General features: G+C 37.3%; 1 protein-coding gene across 4 annotated transcripts in view; it reads right to left on the bottom strand.

Moving 5' to 3' along the window:
- ctnna1 (catenin alpha 1) overlaps nt 1–7,721 on the bottom strand; it is a 109,511-nt gene extending 101,790 nt beyond the window's left edge. The window contains exons 1-3 of one of the 4 annotated variants that reach the window (XM_088931536.1): nt 7,149–7,254; nt 6,810–6,867; nt 225–342 (exon numbers count right to left, since the gene is read on the bottom strand). In XM_088931536.1, the coding sequence (XP_088787662.1) occupies nt 225–329 (105 nt within the window). In that variant the 5' untranslated portion in view covers nt 330–342; nt 6,810–6,867; nt 7,149–7,254. Of the gene's footprint in view, nt 1–224; nt 343–4,132; nt 4,257–6,809; nt 6,868–7,148 lie in introns of those variants that run through there. The other 3 variants (XM_088931532.1, XM_088931535.1, XM_088931533.1) reach the window with 3 other exon arrangements.
- Between the last annotated feature and the right edge of the window lie 18,638 nt (nt 7,722–26,359).

The following is a 26,359-nucleotide window of genomic DNA, read 5'->3' as shown; positions in this document are numbered from 1 at the left end:
TAGTAATATTACAGGAATTAAAGGACAGTAGTCATGGCAACATCCCCAAATGCATACCACTAAACTGTCATTTTCGGTTTTAATAAAGCCAAGTTCATGGAATTAGTTCAACCACAGTTACGCAGTAAGAAGCAAAATTAAAATTGGTTGATAGATGAATAATTAAAATGCAACATTAACTGGAATAATACAGTCCATATTTGAGGCTTAAGTAAAATTCTTACTTGGGTGACCAAGGGCTCCAGCAGCCTCTCCACAGCCAAAGTCCTGATCTCCAGGCTCTTTGGGTCCCATTTGAAGTTAATGTTCGCTGTGTTAATGCTCGTCATGTTAATCCAGTATCTGAAAAGAAAGCATGCAGGTTGGTTATTCATCTACTGGATGATATATCTTACTAAAAAATGAAAAAACCTTCAGTTTAAGGTTAATAAAGCATTAACAATATAACAATATTGGAAAAGCAGCAGTGGTCAGACCATAAAAACACCTGGATGAAAGTTTTCCAGCATAAAAGCAACAAAAACAATGAATGGTTCTCTCATCTGTAACTTCAAAAGTTACCATCTAAAATAAAATTAGAATCCAAACTATTGCATCGTGCTGCCATAAAAGCAGTTCACCTTCTGTGTGCCACTTCTTGAATTACCATTTAGACTTAAACCACTTTAAAGCATTAAGCAAGATATGCCTAAGGCTGCTAAGCCCCATCTTCCCAGCTGGGGATTCGATGAAATAATGTATAAAATCTCAATAAAAATCAACACTTCTTTTTTGCACTTTAAACAAAATAAGAAGACTCGAAGCTGATGCTGATGTTTGCGAGAAATCTTGCAGCGTGAAATACTGCAGAAATCCTCTGGCAGACATGTGGAAAGTTCTCCACATTATAAAGACCAATTTAAGCCGATCAGAAGAGATGCTTCCAGCAGCAAGTCATGACACTTTCCTACACAATTAAAATTGATTAGCTTATTTGAAAAGCAATCTACAAACCGGGGGAGAAACCTGCAACAGCAACTTCAGAAACTAATTTCACCAATATTCAGATGTGGAGCAAACTTACCTAATCTACATTCCTCTCACACCTAATTAAACCTTTGATGAGTGGGGAATCTCACATGTAAACTGCAGAACCTAAGTGCATGATTCCTTAACTGCACTTCTGGACTGCTCCTAACAGGTCATGCAGGCCAACAAGACTTAACCCACATTACATCTGAAAACTTCAGCTTTTACGGAGGTATGAGAAGAAAGTCAGAGGAAGTAAAGCACTTTCCACTGACCCACAACTGTCAGAAATAATGGGGGTGCAAAACTCAATATATCCTTTAGCTAAACAAAGGATGTTTACAACAGCTATTTTCATAGACATGGGAGGATTAAGACAGGCATTGCATCCAGAAAACAAATTTTAGCGCGAAGAAATTTGTCTTTTTTGCCGAGGAATCACAAGTGGCTATGCTTGGAAGTACACAACTGTTTTCAAACAGTTAAGAACCACTACTGTGGTAAGAGACTTCCAACAAAATGAGGAGCACCAGCTGTCTTCTATTAGTACTAATCAGTCACAGATCTGCCTGTAGCTATACAGAAGTGGATGAAGGGAAAAAAGCCCATAATTTAAAAACAGGTTTATGCAGCCTGCACTGTGGCAAAAACCGTTTGCAATGATAGTGAAAAATGTAACTTTCTTCCAGACAAATCTGAAAAAACAACATGTCCAAATTTACATTTCCAAAAAAATTAAGAAATTAAAAATTAATTAAAAAGAATTATCCTGTGATCTTACGTAAGGAGCCCATTCCTGGTAACTCCCCTGGGTTCATCTGACTTGACTACAATATATCATTTAAATACCAGCAGAGGTTTTGTACACATGAAGCAGTTTACTAATAACCCAATACTCAATACTCTTTTAGATATCAAACAGACTCAACCTAAACCTAGAGTGTGTTAAGGAGAAGCAAAAGCCTCACATTTCATAGTATCGATACTAAACCATTTTAATTAAAACCCACACAACAAAAGTTCTTCCCATGAACTTAAAGCATGTTTTTAATCCAGTTTTACAAATAAACCATTAGCTGCACCAAAGCTTTCAGTAGTGTTTAGGCCTAATGTCCGGTACAAGTTTCATTTACTGAGCACTTCAAATCTTACAGACTTATGGAAAAAATTACAGACTAAAATTTCTTTTGAGTACAACGTACAATAGAATACAGATCATGGACAAAAAGATTGTTGTTGTTTTTTAATTAATTAAGCAAATAATCTCTCAGCATGTCTAAGGTCACTCTTACACAATATTGAACAGAACAGGGTGCCAATAATTATGGCTAGTAGCATGGCTGCAAGTGAACACACACGGTAATTTGGAAAAGGGGGCAATTGTTGGGGCTTGTTTAGCTGGAGCTTCGGTGACCAAGCCCGCTCAATCTGCAATTTCATGAATCTGCAATTTCATAAAGTGAGGTCAGCATGGAATTTCAAGAAAAGAAAGAAAATGGCAACAGTTAGCAGAAGCATATACTCCAGGATCATCATATCCACGTATTAATTTGAAGTGCAAAACACAAGTGATCGACTGCAAACTTTAAACTGGCTGCCTGCGTGCAAGGTTAATCAAAAATGCTCACTGTAAACTGCACAGAGTGGGATACCTTAGTCAGGTTGCAGCTCAAATATTACTAACCACTCTTGGAAATGCATGTTTTACTGTTCCAACACCTTGCCAGCAGCCATGTCACCCTGCAACTTACAATTGGCAGGCCACTGAAGCTAAGCAGGTGTGAGCCTGGTCAGTACCTGGATGGGAGACCTCTTGGGAAAAACTAAGGTTTCTGCTGGAAGAGGTGTTAGTGAGGCCTGTGGGTCCTAATGCCCCAGTATAGTGACAGGGACACTATACTGTAAACAAGCGCTGTCTTTCGGATGAGACGTAAAACCGAAGTCCTGACTCTCTGTGGTCATTAAAAATCCCAGGGTGTTTCTCGAAAAGAGTAGGGGTGTAACCCCGGCATCCTGGCCAAATTTCCCATGCCTCCTAATAATCCCCCTCTATGAATTGGCTACATTACTTTGTTCTCCTCCCACTCCGATGGCAGGCGGAGCGACGCGCCGGCTGGAGTATTTCTCGGTCGCATTTAATGGCAACGTCAGCTCAAAGATTTGGTTCAAACCACCAAATGGAGATGGGCGTGCCAACAAGCGAACCCTGCTGATGCGGGATTAACGCTAGGATGAGAGACTGTTCCAACACCTTAAATGACTTTACATTCAGTGTTCAACTTGTTGTAGAATAATATTAGATGTCACTGGCAAAAATCAGAAACACAGAATAACTATAGCTTCCCTTGGACATCTGAGACAAAACTCTGAAAAGCATATTATTTATAACTACCTACAAAAACAAATCAAGTACTCACTGAAGAAGGAAGAGCAAGAGCAGTTCAATATTGTACTTGATCAATAAAACAATACAAACTTTTTTAAAAAGCTTCACAAGGTCAAAGTATCTATTTTCCCAGCAATTCAGGTTTCCAGAAAAACTCAATTTCCTTAACACAGTTCCACAATTCATAAATTTGGGGACCGTATAAAAAAAACAGCAAAGGCTTGTCCTTAAAAAAAATCAATTTAACGAGTTTATTTCCCAAATAGCCTAAATATTTCACATGCCTAAAAGAGAATGACAGTTATTAGGTACAGCAGAATAATCTTCATGCTCATTTTCGATTTGCTGTAGATGTGACAACCGCATCTTCATTGATTAACCGTCATGCATTGGGTATCAAGGACAACCAGCCCCCCAGGGGGTGGCAGCTGTTAGGAAGCCAAGCTGATTGACAGGGGTGGTCCGATGTGCGGGACATATGCTCAGGAGAAGCACTCTGCCCAGCAGCAGCAGGTCCAATAAAAAAAAAAATCTCCACAACAGATTTACTCCACACTCGCTTTACCAGCACCAACTAATAAACAGTTACCAATTACCATATCATCTGCTGTGCAATTATGTTACATGTCTGTGTTTAACATTAGCCTCAGGAGCTTTGAGGGGCTTACATTTCAGATAATTGCAGGGGACAGAAAATACATTTAGACATGGAAAAGTTAAATTAGTAAGAACACTTACAGACTTTAAAACTTTTCACTATGCTGGACAGTGAATATACAGAGACGAAACTTTTTTTACAGTCTTAGTTGAAGGGGAAAAGGCTATCCCAGCCACGCTGATGAATCCAATCCTCTGGCTTCTTTCAAGAAATGGACAGATGAGATCCTTGGACCAATTTACCACCATCTACCAAATGACAAATACGGGCAACACAGGCTTCTGTCACCTGGCAAGGATTCACAGCAAGAACGCTTGCTTTTGGAGGCGTTAAAATACCTGACAAAAAAATGCCACCCTGATTTATTACTTAGGATAAATTCAGAAACTGAACATTCCCGCCTCTAAATTTCTAAATGGATTACAACTTAAAAATGGAACTTCACTTATTCCGTTTTTGAACGCACCCAGGGAGCAAATTAACCGCTATACAAAAGTCAAGCTCAAGCAAAGATATTCCTGCTCCAGAGCTTCCACATCTTAAACGCAGGTAGGCTACACAGTGCAGTGAAACAGGTCAATTTAGGAGCAGTGTAAAAAAACCAAGGCTTGCCTTAAATCACAAATTGGACCCTCCCACCTCCTATCAATTTCAAACCTACTAATCGGTTGTGGACAATTAATGGGCAAACAAGACACTTCTTACAAAATACCACATCGGGTCAGAGCAATCTGAAATTCATTTTAGGTAGCTTGGTTTGTGTCAAGTTTGAATACTGGCCCGGGTATTTCCATAAGTTGCTATTGTCTTAAAAATGGTTTATTATTGTAATGGAATGAACCAGGACACCTTTTTTTGCAACATTTGTAACAGCCTCCAACCTTCCCCAGACATTTGATTTGAAGACTTAAGTTTATAAACTCAACTGTGGAGAAGTACTCCAATTTATCAGAAATTTCCATTGAACTTGACAAAAGCTTAGTCAGGTGTACGTTTTTACTCATGTCTTACAATAGTCTTTATTATTTTATAAATGTTTTTCAAGTTATTGTTCAGAATTTAATTTAGAAACAAGCGAGAGGGCAGCAACTTTAATATAAGTCACTAAGAATTGATGAGCATTCACAATAGCCACGTTTTATCCAGATAAATCCCACGCTTTCAAAACCTGATTAGCAGTGACAAGTGTTAATAAAAAGGAGCTATGATTGCAAATTGAACTAATTAAAGACATTTAGTCGAAAATGTAACCAAATGTTAGATGTTTCTATTGTAATAAAGCCAGACTTCACATTACACACAGGAAAAATACTAGACAGGTGGAGTCGGCATACAGTTCATCACTCCTTTATTTACTGAAAGTCTTGTAAAGATTGTTAAATATCCTAACGCCTACTTGCCTAGGAAGTATGTAAAACTTTTTAAGTCTTATTTCCAATCGCTAAATATGATCCAGAAGCAGCAGGGAGGACTTTCAGTATTTTGTTCCGAGATACTTTTATTTTTAAAACCGTAACTACGTTTTCAACCTTGCTAGATGATATGCACCGTGCTTACACCGGGGACACTCAAATTCACCATCAGTAGAGAGTCCAACTTAAAAATCACTCCTGACCACCGAGGCTGGCCTGATATCGCAGCACCCACAGAGCAAACACTGGGCAACGGAGGACGATTTTGAAATTAAGTGACCCAGTATATCAGGAAACGTGAAACCCAGCATAACTTCGCGCTTGGGACAACCGGAAGTTTTTGCCTAATGAGTGCCCAACCCTACCCCCGCACGAAAATATACGTATATTTTATTTTCTGCGAAATGTGGCGTATCCGGTTTGGTTCATCTGAACATTTTAAGAGACAACAAAAGTACAAAAAAAAAACAACACAGATGGTAGCAGCTTCCCACATTCCTGATGAAAGCAGTAGAAAGGGTGGATCATTCCCAGGACGCATGCGAGTATCCTGGGCCATGTTAATTTAACTTTCAATCGCCCTGGGGTACAGGCTCGATACAGAACCGACATTCGTACAGTAACCAGCTCAAAACTTTTTAAAAAAATAACAAATAAACCACGGGAACATCATTACATAGTCAGATGGTAGCGCGGGCCTACTTAAAAAGACGCACGAAAGTTCATGTGATTCACACGCTGTTCTTTAAAAAAAAATGCGAAATTTGTACAAATTCATTTCTTCATTTTTTATTTTTAAAGAAGAAACAAGTCGAAGGCAGTGCGTGTTTCAATCCTGTTGAGTAACTTTTTTCAAACTCATGTTGTGGTTAAGTTTGTGCTTAGCATGGTTTTTTTTTGTCAAAACTGAGAACTACCAGCATCCCCCTAAAATTAAAAAAAAAATACTAAAACTTACAGGACGTGATCTGAACACACGTGTAAAACGTGACTTTTAAAACCCACTAATTTGGTTTCCCTTCTGAAACTTCATTACTTTTAGGCAGGGAAGCCCTGAAATGAAATGGAGAAGCCATTCTTTCCCCATAAACAATAAAGTCTATCGTGCTCCAAAATAGACTTTTTATTCTCACATTTCGAATTACTGTCGAAAAAAATACAACGGTGCTTAAAGGGAAAGGTTTTTAAGCACACGACGCTTAGAGGAAAGATCGAATAAAACGGTGAACCCTCCCAAATCAAACAGTCAAAATGGATGAATCCTGCCTATCGCGTTGTTTTCAAAACAAACGATTGTGTTGCTCTTTTCTAGCTACAAATAGTTCAAAACACGATTCATGCGTACCTTGAAACACACGCCGCTTCAGAGGTTGCGTTTTTTTCCCCCACCCTGGAACGAAACCCTAATGAACGAAAAGTTTAGATTTGAAGTTTTCGTGAAAAGTTTTTTTTTTTTACTCCGTCGTTATCCCTTCCGTTTGCCAGTGCTCCTCCGCTCCACCAAACTTCCCAACTCCGAGAGGAAATGGGATCAGCGCGGCTGTTACACGCCACTCCTACCCTGCTACCCTGAATCACCCTCCCCAGAAGAAAATAAACTTCCGAAAAGTCAGCTAACTCGCACCTTCGCTTACGTCGTTTCTTATATTCGGGATAAAAGTTAAAAAAAACAAACAAACCCTACCTTCTCGAACTTTATCCAAGGTTTTTTTTTTTGGCCTTTTCCACGTAGGGGGCGAGGGGGTGCTAACTCCTTCCCGGAATGGCGAACACACAGGCAGTGACTCGGTGACCGACAGCGAGGCGCCCACACCCAGGTGGTCAGGTGTGCCGGGGGAGTGGCCGGGCTCCGCGCTTACCTGCGGACGGCCGGAGACGTCACCTGCGGGTTTCGGCGATGACGTCTTCTCTCTGTCCCAAAAGTCTGCAAGTCGCGGCTCGCTGCCTGGAGTTTGCAAGACGCGTTTTGTTTGGTTTACGGTTTTTGAACGCTGGGTGCAGTTTGTCTGCGTGAGTGAGCGTGTTCTGTTTTTCTCTGTTGTTGTTTTTTTTATCTTCCCTTTTGTTTTTGCTTCCAAACAGCCGTGCACTCGACTGTTAGGCGGTGTGGTTTAAATCCCGAGGCCTTCTCGTTTTTTTTTATTGTAACGTCGGGAGTTAACAACTCGTGATTCCTGTAGACAACAATAAACAACCGAAACTTACATAGGCTTGTTGAACACGACGTTTTTAATGCACTTAAAATTTAATCTTGTAGGACGACCAAACAGTTTAGGGTCAGTTTCGGATAAACGTCTGAATTGTGTGTGGTGTTACGTCATTTATGTGCTTTGATTATCTTTATTGAAATGATTCGTAATTGTATTACTGAGTGCTAAGAGCCTTTAGAAAGAAACCGCCAAAATATTAAATACCTACAAGGATTAAAAGTGCTCATATGAAATAAATTTGTCATGTTTTATAAAACGTGTGCATAATTACATCCTGAAGCCAAAACGAGCTGAATAACAGTTTAATACTCAATACATTTCCTTATTTTGCAAATACGTTTCTCACTGCCACACCAATAAGATAAATGAGCTCTGAGAGAACTTCATCTCCTTCACCACCCCGTCCATACACAATCACCCTCCACCCAAAACGTTGCATGTATATATATTAGATGAATTCCTGAGCATTACAATTACACAGCACTTTTTATCAGTACTAGATCCTCAGGCATTCTAATGTCAGCAAATAAAAGCTATCTCTGTAACTACTGAAATGCAGTTTCCCTAAGGCAGAAAACAAGATATATATTTCTGCAAACTGCTGGATATTCTCAGTAGTCTGAAGACCTGAGGCATGGGAGGAGAGACTCGCAATGCTTAAATGAATGAGGACGCTAAGACTAAGAACGTCTGAGAGAAATAAAAACTTTGCAGTATTTCATTCTGCTAATAACAATCTGAATCGCAAAGGTTGGATTTTATTTTTTGAGAAACTAAAATAAAACCCTTAACGAGAGGAAACAGTTAATGAATCAAAGTTGGAACATAACAATCAGGGGAAACTGGAGGAGGAGGAATCAAGCATATGGGTAACTGTCTTCCCGTGAAGCAACACTGTATGATAAGGCAGGTGTTCATGAGTCATGGCAGTGGGAAGGCAGAGTTACATCACACAGAGCCTCTAGCCTCTTACAGAGAGTGCGTTTATGAGAACAGAAGGAGAGTACCTGAGAAGCACTGTAGATCTGGCAATAGGGCATAAATGATTCAATTTCTTTTCTGTCTTACATCAAAGAAGGCTTATAGAGGACAAATGACATCTTTGTTCAGTGTTCATAGTTCTTGCATTTTCATGGTGAGAACTATGGTTTATTGAAGCTTTATTCTTTATCCAATCAGTTTATGTTTCTTTTTTACCATTGCGGGGAGTCATGATTCTTTAAATAGCCCAAATACTTTATACACACTTCAGTAAGAGGGTTGAAACTACACAAGTCCTCCTTTCTTACAGCCTGCAGTAGCTTTTGAAGGTGTCTGGTCCAAAGGAAATGAAATTTAAAAATTCTATTTTTAATGCTCTTAAAACCTGTCAAGATTGTACATTTACAGTACAGTGTTGGTTCCCTGTGATACTGACGGAACTCAGTTGGTTTAGCTTTTATGCATTTTTTAGCTTTACAAGCCCCCATTCTTATGAAAGAATGATTTCATGTCTGTTTCGGCACTGAAAGCATGTTTACACAAGTCATGACCTTTTTGCATGAGAAAAAACGTGTCTTTGTCATAGATGCTTATAGTACACAACCAGAATACCATCGAGACTTGAAGTTGAGAAGCTGGAAGACTTTCTCAGCTTATTGTACTACAGTACTTATTTTTGTAGTAAATTAGTGAAACAAGTGAATAGTACAGTCTAACTAGACAAAATAGAGTATAAGTGAGGTTGCGGCTGTATCTTTGAAAGAGATCTACAATCTAGCTGCCTTGGTTGCTTGATTTATCTAGTGTAGTTGTTCCACATGTGCATTAAATCTTTCTTATACCAACTTGCGAAGCTTCAAGTTGGCAACATATTATTCTGCCTTTTCTTAATTTTATTCCACCATATTCTAAAACCGTTCTATTCCAAGCGAATTATCTGCTGTAAAACTGATTTTAAAATGTTGCAGGCAGTTCATGTATAGCAAGTAGCAAGTATATAAAGAATCAGTCATTAAATCTGACAAATTCTAATATAAAAATTTATTGAACTGTTCTGCCGAACCTAAGTGTTTATTTAGAATTTTATGGAGTTAGGGCAGTTATATACAGTATAAGGATTTTTAGGAGCTAACATAAAAATAAAAAACAAATAGATATAGAGCAAACACATAAGAGGCTTGGTAGAAATTATATGTTAGAAGGAGATGGCTCTACATAAAAATTAATCACTGTATCTGTGTTTTTGCCTTCTTCAAACATTTGCTCCTTTTACTTTATAATATGGTCATTTCTCATGTCATGTTTATCTGTGCTGGAGAAGGTTGACAGCTTTAACAATTTAATTACTCACGGGCATCTTTTTCTCAGGTTGAAGTTATTGTCACATTTAATTGTCTGCTCCATTTCTACAAATAAATTTACATAAATTAAAAAAGCCAGAAGCCATAGGTCATAATACTAATTAAAGACTGAAGGCAAAACAGTGGGATGACAAAATAAAACAATCTAACTTCGACATCTGTGGATGAAAGAGTGTATTAATAGCTCAGACATAATAATGTGGGAACAGGTAAAACACAAAACAATCACTTTGCTTTTGCACTGGACTTAGGAACCTTAGACAATTCAGACTGAAGTAATAACCTCCTATTTGAATGAAAATAGTTTATTTTGAGAAACATAGTTGTTACCTCAATCCAACATTTGTTTAAAATATATAATAATTTGCTGGGTATAAAAAAAGGCCTATTTTAAATAAAGAGCTATGATGTAAACGCTAAGAAGTCTACATTGCTTATGAAGAAACATTAAAAAGTACAATAACTGATTATAGTACCATTCAGTTTAATTTTTCTTTAAAATTAGTTCCCTCTGGATGGCTTGAGTCAGCTATGTTACAATGAACTGTTTCTCACTATCTCATTCTGATTAATGAGGAACTGAAACTTGATACCCCCTGTAAAAAACAGCTATTCGATGCATTCAGGATAGGGGTTTAATGAGGACAAACTTCACAATTACATGGGTGTGTAATGAGAGTGCATGAGCAATGTAAAATGTGAATTTATTTAATGGAAATAGGTTGTATCTTAGTTTTTAAATGGGGCTTTGGGTTGTATAATGGAAAAGGGAATATTATTCCACCCAAGTAAATTGAATGAATGGAGCAGTATGGAGTTGAGAATTCACTAGGACTTTAATTTCATCTGAAATACAAAATCGATATTATATAAAAGCACACTCCAATGGATTCTTTTAGTTTTGTCTGAAGGTGTTCTGTCTGTGTTTAATGGGCTCTGGGCTTCTGAATCTTAAATGGTCTCAATGGAAGAACCACACCCAGCTGACAAATACTGAAAGCCATTTACAAGCCCCTTTGAAATTCACTGTGCCATCAAAGGCAGATTCGAGTCACATCAGTGCAGTATTTCATACATCTGTATAATGAAAGCTGCATGCAATCGCTTTGTAAAATTAGTGAACTGATTAATAGTGCAGATGTCTATATCAGGGAGTATCTTATTTGAAACAGATAACAGGAGTACTTTTCTGCAATCAGGATGCATATGTTCCTGTAGTCTAGTAGCTTAGTATTTTCTGTGGTCTCAAATGTGTAAATCTGTACCTGTATTTGTGAATGAAATCCTCCTTATGTCTCTGGCTTAATAACACATGATATTTGAACAGTTTTCATATCTTCTTGAAAACCCTGATATGTAGGCTAAGAAGCATGCTTTTTATGAACTGCTAGAGGTTTATGGTTGTTTTGTTTTAATGTAAAATACCTTGTAATGTTGTGTCATGAAAGATATTTTTAAAAATAAAAATCATTACAAGTTATGAAGGCAATCCTACTTCCTCTTATTCTTTGATCTGTTCTTTATTAAAAATATTGTCACAGGCAGAAGATGTTAAATGGAGTGTGCTGGCTACTAAGCTTTTCAGATTTTATGTGTGATGGATCAAGCATCGGTTAACTAGTTTATTCCATTCAGACCACATAAAATTATTTATGTCAGATTGCAACCATGATCTTTTTTTTGTTTTATGTTTGCTAATTAAAGAAATTTGACCAGTTTCATAACAAGTTATATATACACTTCCTGAACTAAAAATCTAATTCTAATTTAACTAAACAATAACAGGACTTCATTTAGATTTTACAAGACCAGGCTTCGGATTTTTAATAGAATCCTAATCACAGCAGATTAAAAATTTTACAGAATCCTTGGTCAGGCTGTCTTACTCTTACTAGATTAAATAGAAGTATTGGGGCTTGTTGATCTCATTCCTTCTATGACGGGTGTTTTATAGTGAAATGGGTAAACTATTGAACTTATAACAGGTTATGACAGGTATTGCTGTTTACCATTAAGTGAGGTACAAGCCAGGTACCACAGTTGTTCCTGTCCACCCAGCTGCAGAATTGGAGACCAGTAATACACTGTCTAGTTTGCTTATCACTATAGAAACCAGGATGAGCTCTGCACAGATGAGCTGCTATGGGTGTGGTCTGGACTTTACATTTTTTTAGTTCTGCGATGTCACCTGGAGGATGAATCTTTGTGAGTCCATTAACATGGCACTGACTGAAGCATCAGGTTTACTCTCGAAGGCTTTCCTTCCAATTAATGTTACTAGCAATCAATCAAACTAGATGAGCCAAATGATTTGATCTAATTAGTAACCTTTCTTATGTTCCTATGAGCAGAAGGCAGTGTAAATTGAAGTCTGGTCCCCAGCACCACTGGGGAGCACAGTACAGGATTGTGTTTCTGCCTTCTGACTTCCTGTACCATGTACCTGCTGCACTTCCACTTCTGTCCTGAAGGGGTCCACTGTCAGGTTTTCACAGAAGGGGAATGGATCTACTGTATACGGTTTTGGTACCATAGTATGTTTGTCCTGTATATATTCAGGCTCACCTGAATTGGACGAGGAGATATAAGTGACAGAAGTTTAATTAGAAATCTTACCTATCTAAAGGAAACTAGATGAAATGATTAAGTACTGCATGCTTTTCTAGGCCACAGAGAAGTGAGAGCTTCAGTCACAGAAGGTAACCATCCATATGGTACATTTGAGATCTATTGGCCATTTGAAAAAGAGTATAATGTTACTTGTGGCTTCTGTAGGCACTAGAATGTGTTTTTATTTTACTGTAATGTACTGTTTTTATTTACTGTAATGAAATTACCATAGAATTTGTCTTGACGATTAGAATAAAATAAAAAACAAAATATGTAAGATCATGATGATTTAATTACTGATCTGGTGCTGAACAGATAGAGACACCCATCCTTTGTAAAAATATGAAAATGATCCCATTAGCTACTTTGAAAGAATAATGGTTCTTAATGCTATTCTTGCAATCCTCATTAATGCAAAACATGTACTGTATAAGATACAACTTTTGTTTACCTAAAAGATGAGCCTAAAGTGATGCTTTTTTCCTCAAAGCCTCAATGCATTTTAAGCAGTCACAATTATTTAAAATGTGTCTGTCTTTAGGTTTGCGTGAGATAAGTCCAGTCATTCACAGGCATGGAGAAGAAATGAATTGATGGATGCATTTTCCAGTCAATCTTCCTTCTGGATCACATTTCTGGTTTATTTAAAAAAATCTATTTCAGTAAATGTGGATTTGACTAGCAACAAGTCTACTGAAATGTCAGTTTACATGTTTATTTTTTAAATGAATGCATAGGGTTATCTACTCTAAACATGCAGTCAATAAATTCAAACAGTTCTTTAGGGAATACTAAATCTAATATTTATGGAAAATAATCCTACTGAGCATTTTGAAATATGTGAGTTCTTATTTTTTCTCTAAATACAGTACTGATAAACTCAATAAGTTCTAAAAATGCAACTACTGTAAGTTAAAATTTAAATTATCATTGCAATTAATAACATTCTAAAAAAAATGATTTTTTATTCACCTATGTTAATTCTCAGTGGAAATTCATGATTTTTCAAATTCAAATTATAGCCAGATTAGTGGTCATATCGAGAAATGTTCACTGCTCAAAATGAAGTTTTGTATTTTTAATGCATAACAGGGCTGTTTTTTTATTAATGCTTTTTCAAGGAAGAAACTTGAAGAGATTATCTCTTCCATGACAAAAAAGTTTTGTTCCAAGCTTCCCTCAGGTGCTGAATTGTTTTGTTCTGGATTTTCTAAGCCTTAAAAAGACAGATCTTTCAGAGACCATCCAAGAGTAAATTAGATGACTGGGTTTTGTAAATGGCTGCGGATGTTATTTAAATAAAAAAAGGAATATGCTTTGGTGCAGTTTGCTGCTTACAAGTAAAAAAAAACCAAAAACACAAGGTGTGAAGTGCTGAGCATCTTATCACTTTTTCATTGTTTTTCCCTACTAAAAGATTTTGAAGTCAATAACCGAACTCTAAAATAGATATATAGCTAAGCCTTAATAAAATCAAATAAATAATAGAAAATCACTTTACAGACTCATTCATTGTGCTACTTGTTAGTTTCATTTAAAGTAGATAAAAAAGAGAATTAATTTTCCATATTGTACTGTATGTCAGTAAAACCCAGCCTAGGTACATTATCCACACCCTTTGGGTGTGGTATAAAAACATGACTTTATTAGCAAACCTGACAAAATTAACTTAGATGGTGGAAAACCAACTAAATTGTTTAAAATTCTTAAACGCACTCAATAAATGTGTCGCACAATTAAAAGAAAAATGTTTAGATACAGCCCAGGAGAGTGGTGACATATACATTTTTCATGCATTCAGCAGGATAAAGTGATGTTCAATTTGCTTCTTCAAATTATATAAAGTAAGGTACATCTACTGCTGTAATACGTTATTTAAAGCATATGACGTCCCGGAAAGATAAACAAAGTAGAATTTAATTTGTTGTTTAAAAAATTTTGAATAAAATTCTAAATTTATGAGGATTTATAAATCTGATATTAAGAATTTTGCTGTGAGAGAATACAGCAGTCCAAGGCTAGATGGCAGGTCGTGGAATTGAGATACGACTGGAAAATATTACCTCACTAGATAAGAATGAATGACCAGTCAAGACCCTTGCTGAAAGCTGTAAACAGTACATTGGTATTTGATAGCGGGCTGTCTTTTCCATCATGCCCCTTATGACCACTTTTTAATAAGCTGTCAAGAATGTTTTATAATGCTGTAGTTTTTAGTGCACCATATTATAGTAAGAGCAAACTCCCACCTTTTCCAATAGTTAGAACACTGTTAAAAAACAAGGGCAATTAAGAAAACAACATATTGCCTTTGCATTGATTTTGAACTTAAAATTCGGGCTGTCTTAAAAATGTTATTTGCTTTCAAAACTAATTAGAGTATTTAGCATTCTACAATGCAGGGTCATAGGGACCAGCAGAAAATGCCTTGGACTGGGGCTTTACACAGGAATCCTCTACAAGAGACAGGAAATAATGTTTTGGTTTATATTTTAACATGAAAGTTTGTGCTCAAATAGAGATTCAGCATTAGTCGTGATACTGTATCAGATTAATTTATTTGAACATTTATGAATTGAAAGTATTTGCGTTAGGAAAAGACTTTAGAAAAAAACTGAGTGCACATATACTCAAGTTGTATACATTGAAATGTCATAAGAACACTTAGGCAGTCATTTTCTACGTATCAGAATTTTCTGCTGGTGTACTGTACTACTATATCAACGCTATGATCTTCCTGTTCATTAATTGTATAAAACAATAAAAAGGTTAAGTGGTGATTGGAGCACTGAATCAGGTCATCAGTCCTCTGCTTGTCTTCCAATATGACGAGGTGCTAAAGACTCTGTTGCTCCATCTTGTTTGTCACCCATATTATATTATTACCCACATCTTCCTGTGATATCTAAGTATCTAATACATATTAAAGGAAAGTGCAGATTAAATAAATAAAACATGAAGTTTAATACCAGCTGAATCAAATTGGTGCTGTAAACAATGACCATGAAGAAAAATGACAAAATTCTGTAGGCTGCTTTGAAGTTAAGTGTCTTATCCTTCAATATAACATTTTATTTCAATGAACAGGAATAGAAGAGATGTTGAGAGATGTCAAAAATAAATAAGCAGTTGATTATTTGTTAAGAAATCTGAGGCTTTGCAGCATTGCACATTGTAATAATGGGCCTTAGGATGGTGCATCATGAAAGATTCAAGCTAAAATAAAGTTTATTTTTATTATCTATTATTACTTATTATTTGCCATTATAGTAGCTAAGCCTGTGTTTCAGAAAACAATCTGGATTCGAGAGAAATATTTGTTAAAGTTCTTCTGGCTTTGATCAATGTACCGTTTACTCAGTACTATGAGAAATACTGCACCACCTAGGGATCTGAAAGAAAAAAAAATCACTTGAGAATATAATAATAATAATTGCTTACACTTATATAGCGCTTTTCTGGACACTCCACTCAAAGCGCTTTACAGGTAATGGGGATCCCCTCCACCACCACCAATTTGCAGCATCCACCTCCAATATGGACCACAATGATTAAAGTTTGTCCTGCGAGTTGGGTTTGTTCTAGTTTTTTTTTTCCCGAAGTAAATTAAAAACCTGAATATTCCCTCCACTACCTTAAACATTTATTTTAAGGTCTATGAACCTAGACCTACCAATGCAAAATTTGAAATTCCCCGCAGAAAGGAAATTGCCAAACTTTCTCTGTGGTCGAAAAAACTCTTCTTCTTAATCAGACCTTCACTCACCCCCCAACACAGGCTTATTTTTGTTGCACTCTATAATCTATCATTCTTATTCAATGTTCTAATTCAATTAACATTTGCTGTAACTATAATTAAATTCTTGAAGTCCTAAAAACATAGGATATGCAAGTGTAACAAAGCGTTCTTTCAGGACCCTATGCAGACAACACAATCCGGGGGCGAGTGAGGAAAAACACGGGGAAAAAAGCATGCAAAGGGGCTGGAAGGAAAACAGGGGGCGTGTCCACGGTGCGCTGGTGTTCGGGGGAGGTTTGGGCGAGGCAAAAGTCCAAGGGAGTCCGAGGCAATTCCATGAGTGTAGCAAAAGTCCAAGACCGGGTAATCCATCCTGACAGACAGAGTTAAAAGCCGGAGCGGGATCCGGTGAAGGGTCGGGGGAATAAAAGGGGGTAATGGGACCGGACACTCCAGTCCCGGACCCAGAAGGTCAGGACACCGTAGAAACCGATGCCGCCGAGTCGCTCCTGGACTCGCGGGTAGGCGGGCTTCTGTATAGAACAAGGAAGGGCTGGAGCCTCCTTAAGAGGAGGGGTTTACGATCGTGACAGCAAGTCCTTTGAAAATTTGAAAAATCCTAAAAAAGTTTTTACAACACCCCAGTTTTTTTCTTAGGAAGAGTTTTTTAGGGGACTTGCTTCATTAAGATCTGTATGAGGTAATTTGGCTTAAGATTAAAGATCTGCATGATTTAGTCAGTACTGAAGATCTACTAATGGTACTGCTGATGATAACTCATCTGATTGCACCAAGCAGAACACCAGGCTGTGACACCATCAGTGTTGTGGTTCCAGATATGCTGGTGCTCATTTCTGCATTATAGCCCATCATCCATGCTTCCTAGATCATAAATGAGCAGTAGATGTTGAGAATGATTTTGAATGGTATTTAAACCTAAGGATTATTAAAAGGAACATTTTACTGTAGAGTGAACTGTAGCTGTGTTTATTAATTGGATCATTGCTAATTTCAGTTTCTCTCCTTTGAATTAACATTTACAAAAATGGTACTCTGCACTACATGCTATATAAGCACTCTGACTACAGCCATACCAGAACCTATGGTAAGGAGTGTTAGATTATGGTTAAGAAAAGAGTAAGTTGCACAAATATTTGTTTTGAAGAACAAGAAAATGATTGTAGCTTGATGTAAATTAAAAAGAAATACATTTTTGGTATAAGCCCTTCAGAATACTGTAACAGGAACAGGAATATAACCTTTTTAATAATACAACAAAGAGAAACCAACATAGCTCTGCATACTGTTTGAGTGATAAGTTTGGATGTTGCAATGTTCCATATTACCTATTGGAAAAAATGTAACTGCATTCAAACTAGGAGAGTTAAAAGTTTTTTCAGAAGTACAAACTGCAAAAAAAATGTCCTCTTTCCTTCTTTCCTCATTCATCAATTTTCTATAACCATTGCTGTTTTTCTGTGCCTGACGTACCTTTTGCTAGCGATGGTAAATGTTTTATACACTGATGTATGGTGTCACAAGAGGAATTGTTGAGTAGCATTTAAATGCAAAATTAATGTTAACAGATGTTTTACTTTGCATCCCATAAGACCCCGCACATATTTCAAAGGGAAATTAATTTAGTGGAGATGATTTAAGTTGAGCCATCTTCCCCTAATGTTGATTTTTCCTTCCTTGTGCATCTGATGTCGGGTGTGCATATTTGTTTAAAATATATATAAACAGAGTTATTTTAAGAATTGTCCTATTTAGCATGTGCTTAAATGGTGGTGCAACTTCATAGGTCAAAAAAACTTTTTGCCTTACATATTCTTTGAATAAAATCGTTTTTGGTGAACCTTTTTTGTTAGTTCTACACTTTCAAAAGCCGACCAAACCAGTACAGCATGACCCAGTTCTGCCCACCTGTCATCAGTGGCACTGATGAGTTCCCAACCAAAGGGCAGCTAAGCAAGACTCAGTCAGCGATGGGAGAAACACTGTGATTTAACTATGACAGGTGCTGTAATAAACGTCCCCATAGCTGCTCCCTCCAACACTTGCAAGACAGGACAGGATCCAAAGGTGCCAGCGGAGGGAATGCAGAGTCTCCCAACACAGTGCCAACATTTTTTTAGCCGCGGCTTGTCCAGCCAACCCAATCCTTTCTGCCGCTGCAGCATGCCAAGATCAGGGTTATCATTTAGAAACTGTGCAACGCAAGGGAGGGAAGAAAAGGAAATAATTGGAGGCAGCCAATCCCTGTGTTTACCCCCTGAGGTCTGGCAGAGCATGTGCTGGCTGCCATGACAGCCTCACCCTCTGAGGCAGAAGCCATAGGCGCACAGCGCAGAACAGGAACACAAGTCATAAACGAGAAAAGAGGAGAAGGGTAGCTCCTACTGAGAGTACAGGCCCCGGAAAACCAAATGGAATAAGTTAGTATTGTCAGGTATTAAGGGACCAACATCAAAAAAACATTAACAACATACACATAACCTGCCCTAATCTAATCTAGACTTTACTAATACTACAGCTGCTCTTAAGACACATTAAGAAATAAAGCATTAAATACAAGATGCTTTGTTTCTAAGCTGGTTACCTAAATTTGCTTTTCTACTTATTCATTTTCTTTTTCTTATCATCAGATAGTGTGTTCTCTTTTGTTTAAGTTCTAGATATATTTCACATGTATTCTTATACAGTGTGTATTTATATTACCTATAATACATATGCACAGAGAAGAATTAGAAACACATTAAATGAATATTGGAACCAATAGCATTTGTTGGCTTAGTAATACCCCTCTGTAATACCTCTTCAATATGACTGGTGAATCTATTTAACCCCCAATTTTTACATTCCAAAATATATATATATATATTTATGTATTTTATATGTAAATTCATTTAATAAAAAACAGAAGTTAGTAGTGCTGTATATCTTGAATTAATATAACAGTAAATCTGAAAAAGATATTTAAAGCCATAAAAAGAATGATGTTGTGAGTGAATTTGTCTTATATGATATAAAGTTGGTATCTCTGTGAAGTATTGGTAAAATAAAATCAACTATTATTTGAAAATAAATATTGTTTGCTGAGATTAAATAATATAAGAAGCCAGCAATAATAATATCATACAAGTAAGAAACAAAATAATAACTTTATAACTGCATTGTAGTTCTCCAAAGAAATAACTATATTTGCCCAGTTTCAAAACTAACAAATATCATAATTGCCGGAATCATGATTGATGCAGCAAAATACCGTATTATAGAAAGTTGCTGATAATACATACATAGTGCAGGGGAAACCAAAACAAGTTCATATGCAATTCTAGAATTCTTATTTTGTGGCTCCATCAGTTAGATATTTTGCTGTGTTTGTGAAGAACAATATTTAATTGGAATGCTAACATTTTATATTCAGGGGCAGATTAAGAGATTCTGAAGGCCCTATAAACACAATTATATACATTACAACTAAACTGTGATTATTTTCTAATTCCTACACATTGAATTTCTGATGATGTTGTAGAGTAAAAATCCAATGGAAACCTTTTGTTGAGTAGAAGAGTTTGTTGTATATTCGGCCAAAGAGAAGCACCCTCCCTGCAATTAGTAGGATGGTTCCAACAAGAAAAGTCACAGTTGACCTTTTACACATTTACTTGATAAGGAATACAAAGAGCTTAAATCTCCAAAAGAAAACAAAACTTTAATCTTAATAAATTCCTATTGGTTAAGCAAACTTCTGCTTTAATCAGAAGATGTCTATCTGAACTATATCAGATTGTTCGACCACGATGTCACTGAACTATATCAGTGTTTTTGTCACAATCTTCACCCCTCCTCTTTAGGGCACTCCGAGCCTTTCGTATTTTAGTTGATTACGTGCACCAGCTCTCGCTATTCCTGGCTCAGCACTGGTAGAGGAACACCCGGAAGCCCGCCTACCAGTGGGTCCAGGAGAGACCTGACGGCATCGGCTTTATCACAATGTCCTGACCGTCTGAGTCCGGGGCTCGGAGCGCCTGGTTACTTTCTTTTAACTTCTTGTTCCTGTTCCGGATCCCATTCCGGATTTTAACTTGGTCTGTCTTGGATGGATCTCCAGGTTCCTGGACTCTGGACTCTGCCCCGGATTCCCCCATTGGACTGTGGATTGTTTGCCCTTGTCACGCCCCCCGAGCTCCGGATCACCGCCGTCATGCCCCCCTGTCTGTCAACTCGTCCTGATCCTCTACGTCTTTTCCCTGTTGTCCTTCTCCACTTACTTCCGGATTATACTATCTGCATAGGGACAGACCGTCTGCATTATTTCTATACTTAAAAAAAAACATTAACCTTATTTCCACGGGCTAATGTGTTGTAATTATTTTCCTGATCATTTCAATTATATTCTGCTGTCAACATTCTCTGGGGATATTAGCGCAGTACTATGGATACTAAATTTAATTAGCAAAAATGATTTGTAAACCATTCATTGTGTAAATGAAGAGTGTCTGTCAAAAGTCTGAGAATGTCCATTTACATTATTTATATGGAAAACAATGATTTCCTTATATATGCAAGTAAATCACTTCCAGAATATCAAATATAGGTTTAAGATGTAACAAGGACTATGCTTAGAATATAGCCTCTTAACATATATTTACTACATTTTTATTATCTAAATATGAACAACGTTATGTCAGGCAGCTGGTGTATAGTATTTAAAAGCCTTTAGATGTGAAACATCATTACCTGCTTTTGCTTGGCCATTAAAACAAGAGCTCTTCTTCATTTTCCACAATAAGCTTATAAGCTTTCTTAGCTACAGTATATGAAAGAAAGACACATTATAGAAAGGAAGCACAGGTCAAAGGATCATAAAATGCAGTGCCCTGTTGAATGTAGAGATCTTCAGAAACCCTTACTATGAAAACTTTGAATGTACCGCTTTCGTATTGTGTTTTGGAGCTAGGGCACTGAGCAATAATGAAAGTGTCCAGAGTTCAATCCCAGTTTAGCCCCAAAGAAATGATGCACTTTGCACCCAAGCTGACAGGAGGAGATTTGGTGCCTCTCTACTCTGCGCTTGGATTCAAACTTCGGTTGCCTGTATATGTGATTTTAGTACAATATGTAAGTCTTTGTCCAAACCAAGAGTCTGCAGTTAGCCATCATTAATTTAGCTTGGGCATAACCAAGAATCATTGCATCTGTGGAGCCATTATAACAAAGTGGTTATGCATCTTATCCCACTTCCCAGCAAAGAATAAATAGAACACTTCCAAAACAAACAGAATCTGGACTAGGTGTCCACTGGGGCATCCGAGGGACTGGCAATTGTCTGATCAAGTGCAGGGCATACCAAACAATGTGTCTGTGCCTTTCAAAGGACACCTTTCCTCTCTGCTTGCTTTGTAAAGAGCTGCAGGGTGAAGGAGCCAAGTTCAATGAAAATCTCATTTCAAATAGGAACTTTGCAGACATCTGAATAACGTACCGAAAGACAAATAGAGGAAATATTATTTATGATTAGAATAAGATATTCACCCTAGAAATTCCTCACACCATACTTAAAGTAGAAAGCTATTTTATGAGCACCATACCAGGTGGTGACTTGGTGATAATGTGAAGGAATCTCTGAGAAGCTTTTCAATGGGGAACTTATCTAATACTTTGAACATAAGTACCATGTTTTAAACCACAACACCACAGTTAAAAGGTGCAAAAAAATCCCATGAAAAATTAACCATGATGAACATTTATAGGGTATTTTTAGTAGACTGGCACAGAAGAATTGTATTATACAGTATAAAATGACAATGTACTAACAACAAGGAAACATCTGAAGTTTATCACAATGATAGTAGGTGACATTGAAATAATACAAATATAGTTCTGCCTGCAGCAGTCCTTAAGAAACCCACAAAATATTTTTTAAATCACGTGTTTAGAAACCTGCGAAATACTCCCCTTCCCCATGCCAAAAAGCAGGAGATAGTGAAACACCTGGAAGAAGCAGAACAAATTTCACATAAAACAAATTCACTAATGCTCATAGAATTACAAGAAGCCCTCTTGGTGCTAAAAGTTCTAATACCTGATATTAATCTGCTTTTTGATGCTTTCTGCTCCTTTGACAATGATTCTTTTTCTAATTCGGGAAGTGAAGGCACAGTAGCTTATATGTGTACAGCGTGTCCTTAAGTCAGACAACGTCAGGACAAAATGTCCTTTTTGCAGAATCTCTTCTTCCAAGTCATAAAAGCAGAATGTCAACAGAAAGAAATTTGTTTCTTAAACCTACAGGGCCCTTTTCTTCACTCTGCTATCATGCTCCACATTTTCTGAAAGTGCAGACATCACCCTAAGCAGAGTTAGAAGAATTAGAATTGTGACTATTTTAAAGTAGTGTCCCATTTTTGCTCTAAGTGTTCAACTGGCCTGTCGTGAGAGTAAAATATGAACAAAAAATAAACATTGTAAGAAAAAATATATTGTGCCAAACCACATCTGAACTGGGCAGTAATCATGCCACCTCAAAGATATGTTTGAGTTAATGTCTGTTCTCTGTCACTTATTCATAAAGGACATGTTCTTTTCTGAAAGGTTGTAATTGCATCCATCTTGCTGCAGTGGAAACTTACAAACTTGCTAGATTGAATAACAACATCTGCTGAGAATGCTTCTATTTTTAATACAACTAGAAGGCTAGGAGTCAATCTGAAGGAGCTGTCTATAAAAGGAAAAGCAATAACGTTTTTGTTGTTATTGTCTGCACTGGACCTCAGAGCTAGCAATTTTCCTTTCTCAATGGACTATAATTGGGCCAAATATACCTTGATTTTTGAATTCTGAAACAATCAGTCTAGGGACCTAACCTGAACCCGCTGCTTATCATATCAATGTATTGAACCCCAGCCTCACAGGAAAAAAGAAAGGCAAGTGGATGTCTGATATTACCAAGACATCTGCTTTGCAACTGCTAAACTCTCCATCATTTTAAAGAAATATTTCTCTAATAAGGCATTATGATGGCATTCAAAAAACCTACATGATTATGCAGTTGAGCAGTGGTGCATTGGCTCACCCTGAAAAGCCATTTTCAGAATCATTGCAGTGAGCACTGGGGACCAACAGCTGTGAGGAGAGGGAGGTTCAGTCAGACTAAGGCTTTTGATGAGAGTGGCGTTGCCTGTAAATGACTGCCTAAGCCTCTGCAAACTATTAATGGGCTGTGACAGGTCTGAATATGGGAAGGTTATGAAAGAAAGAGGAAAGCGAGCAAACACCTAATTGTTTATTTAGAGGTAAAAAAAGAAACAGAAACCTATATATCATTAAAAAAAATGTCAGTACTCTGGTGAGTCTGGTGACTGACATTCTGCAACAATAGAATAACAAAGCTGACATACCAACTATAAATATCCTCACACTTTTTGGGTATCTTGGAGATATACTGTTTCAGATATACATAAATACAAGGGAGATGCATGCAGAGTAGAATCAAAACAGAACCCTAGGGAGAAACAAAAAGTCAAAGAAAGAGGTAATTATAGGTAAGTGCTTATACCTAAACATCAGAGGCATTTTGAATAAAATGCAAGAAACAGAAGCTACTGCATTAGCATGCAGTTATGAGGTACTGTAACTAATCACAGAAACATGGCTAGCAGAAAGTGATACTGAGGGATACAGCATTAGCATTTCAAAGAAACAGGAGAGGAACAAGAAGTGGAGTCATGGAACTATATATCAACAAAAGCATTCAGGCACAGGAAACTGATGAATTAAGGATCAGAACCTGTATGGGTACTTATAAAAATATTCAAAAGAAACAGCATTAGGAGCAGACTACAGACAACCAAAAATTCAGATATCGATTATAATGCAGTCTTATGGAATAAAATCAGGAATGTATGTCTTAAGGAAGACATAATTATGGGAAATGTTAATTTCCCTTACATAGACTGAGAAAAATCAGTGACATCAGCCTGGGAAACTGAAATAAAAGACCAAGCCTCTGCTTTCTTGCTCAGTTTTGGCAGAAACACTTAGAAGATGGAGTGCCTGTATTGATCTAGTTTTGTTGTAGCAAAGAAGGACAGAAAATGCAGAGGATGGTAAATAAAGGTGAGGAGACTGTTAGAGTACTGTGTTCAGTATCATCCACCAAACCATTTTCTAAACTGCTTTATCCAGCATGGGGTCAGTGGGGAGCCAGAGTCTAACCCTGCCAGCTACAGGAGCAAGGCAAGATACATCCTGGACAAGATGCCAGTTCATCACAGTGCACAGACAGACACATACATGAACACAATCACACCAGGGCCAATTTTCCCAGAAGCTACAGTAATTAACGTCCCAGTATGTCCCTAGACTGTGGGAGTAAACTGGAGCACCTGGACAAGGCCTACATGAACACACAAACTAAAGACATTGAGATATTGCGGGTAATAACACCCAAGATAAATATCCAGGAGCCAGTGGAATTCTATCAACTGTACGTAAGGAAACACGAGATGTCCAAGTGGTTAACATTTAAGGTAATGCATGTCTTTTGTTTGGGAACTGGTTAATGAATAGAAAACTGTGAGTAAAGATAAGGGGAATGAATTTGAATTCTCAAATTTGGGCGAAGTAATTAGTGGAGTACTACAGGAATCTTTATTAGGACCACGGTTCTTCCTAATTAGCAGAAATGATCAAGATTCTCCAATACGTAGTAAATTAGTGAAGTTGTCGAGTGACTATTCAAAACCAGTAGTGAAACATTTATCAGAGGACACAAATGGAAACTGCCTGGAAGTGCATTTACTGTATGTACTCCGTCTGTTTCTGGGCTTTCTTTCCAGAACCAGATAGAGACCAGAGTCAGAGCAATTAGCAAACAACAACCAAACAAGCTAGATGGGCTGAGTGGGCTCCTCTCATTTGAGATCTTTCCTACGATCATATGTAGTTTGATCTGATAAGTTGTCAACTGCTCAGCTTTTCATGTCACAAGTTCTTAGCAAAGGTAATACTCTCAAACAAGTGACCTTTGATGGGATTACTTTACAAAACCCCACCAGCAAATCTTACCCACCTTCTGCAAAATGTCCTTTTAAATTTAGTGTAGGGCGCTTGAACGGCTGCTCCGTCCCCTTTGGCCATGCGCACGCAGGATCGGACTGTGTATAAGGAGGCGGGGCCGTGAAACACTCTCTTCCCTTCGTTTCTGTATTAGTGTAGGTGCAGCGCTGTAACGCCTGTTCCTGTGTGTGTAACTGTCGCTGGTTCTGGTTAATAAATGTCTTGTTCAACCCCTTTTCCGGAGTCACACGCCTGCTCCATTCCGTACCGAACCCCACGGTCGTTACAATAGGATACAGATAGACACAAAGCAAATGTTTCTCTTGTTCCCTCGACACTGTAGGTGTCTTACACGGAGTCAAACTGATAAAGATTAGTGTGAATCTGACCTAAAGATCAAGTTAAAGAGATTCTTTTAAGAACATATGCCTGCAATTATAATTTAACTATAAAAAATCTCATTTTGATCAGTTTGTGCATTGGGGTCATATTATTTTTTTCATTTTTAATTTGAAAAGATTACTGATAAATTAGTGAGATTCCAAATCCTAACATGTAACAACAGAGTAATACAGTAAAAGCATGCAAGAACTGTTTTCTGGTAATTCTCAAAATATCCACAAGAGGGGAGAACAGTTCTGGTAGATATCAGGAGCTGACAGGAACAGACTGGATCTCCACTGTTTTCTTCAAAAAAAACATTTTTGAAACCACAGAAATGCCTGCTTTAGTATTGTGGTGTAACTGAATTTTCAAAGCTTTCAAAGGGAACAAAATCAAAGAGCAGTGAAATAAAAAATGCCACAATCTGAACTGACCTCTTCTTTAAATGTATGCTATTTCCCTCAATGTAAATGCAAATCTGCACTTTAATATTCCTGCAATATCAGTTTCATCTGTAAAAGAGCACTCTATTGAATGAGGAATT

This window comes from Atractosteus spatula, chromosome 14 (genome assembly GCF_055471065.1).
Source record: "Atractosteus spatula isolate fAtrSpa1 chromosome 14, fAtrSpa1.hap1, whole genome shotgun sequence".
Taxonomy (NCBI): domain Eukaryota; kingdom Metazoa; phylum Chordata; class Actinopteri; order Semionotiformes; family Lepisosteidae; genus Atractosteus; species Atractosteus spatula.
The sequence above is the reverse complement of the archived record's forward strand: the minus strand, read 5'-3'. Positions and strand labels throughout refer to the sequence as shown.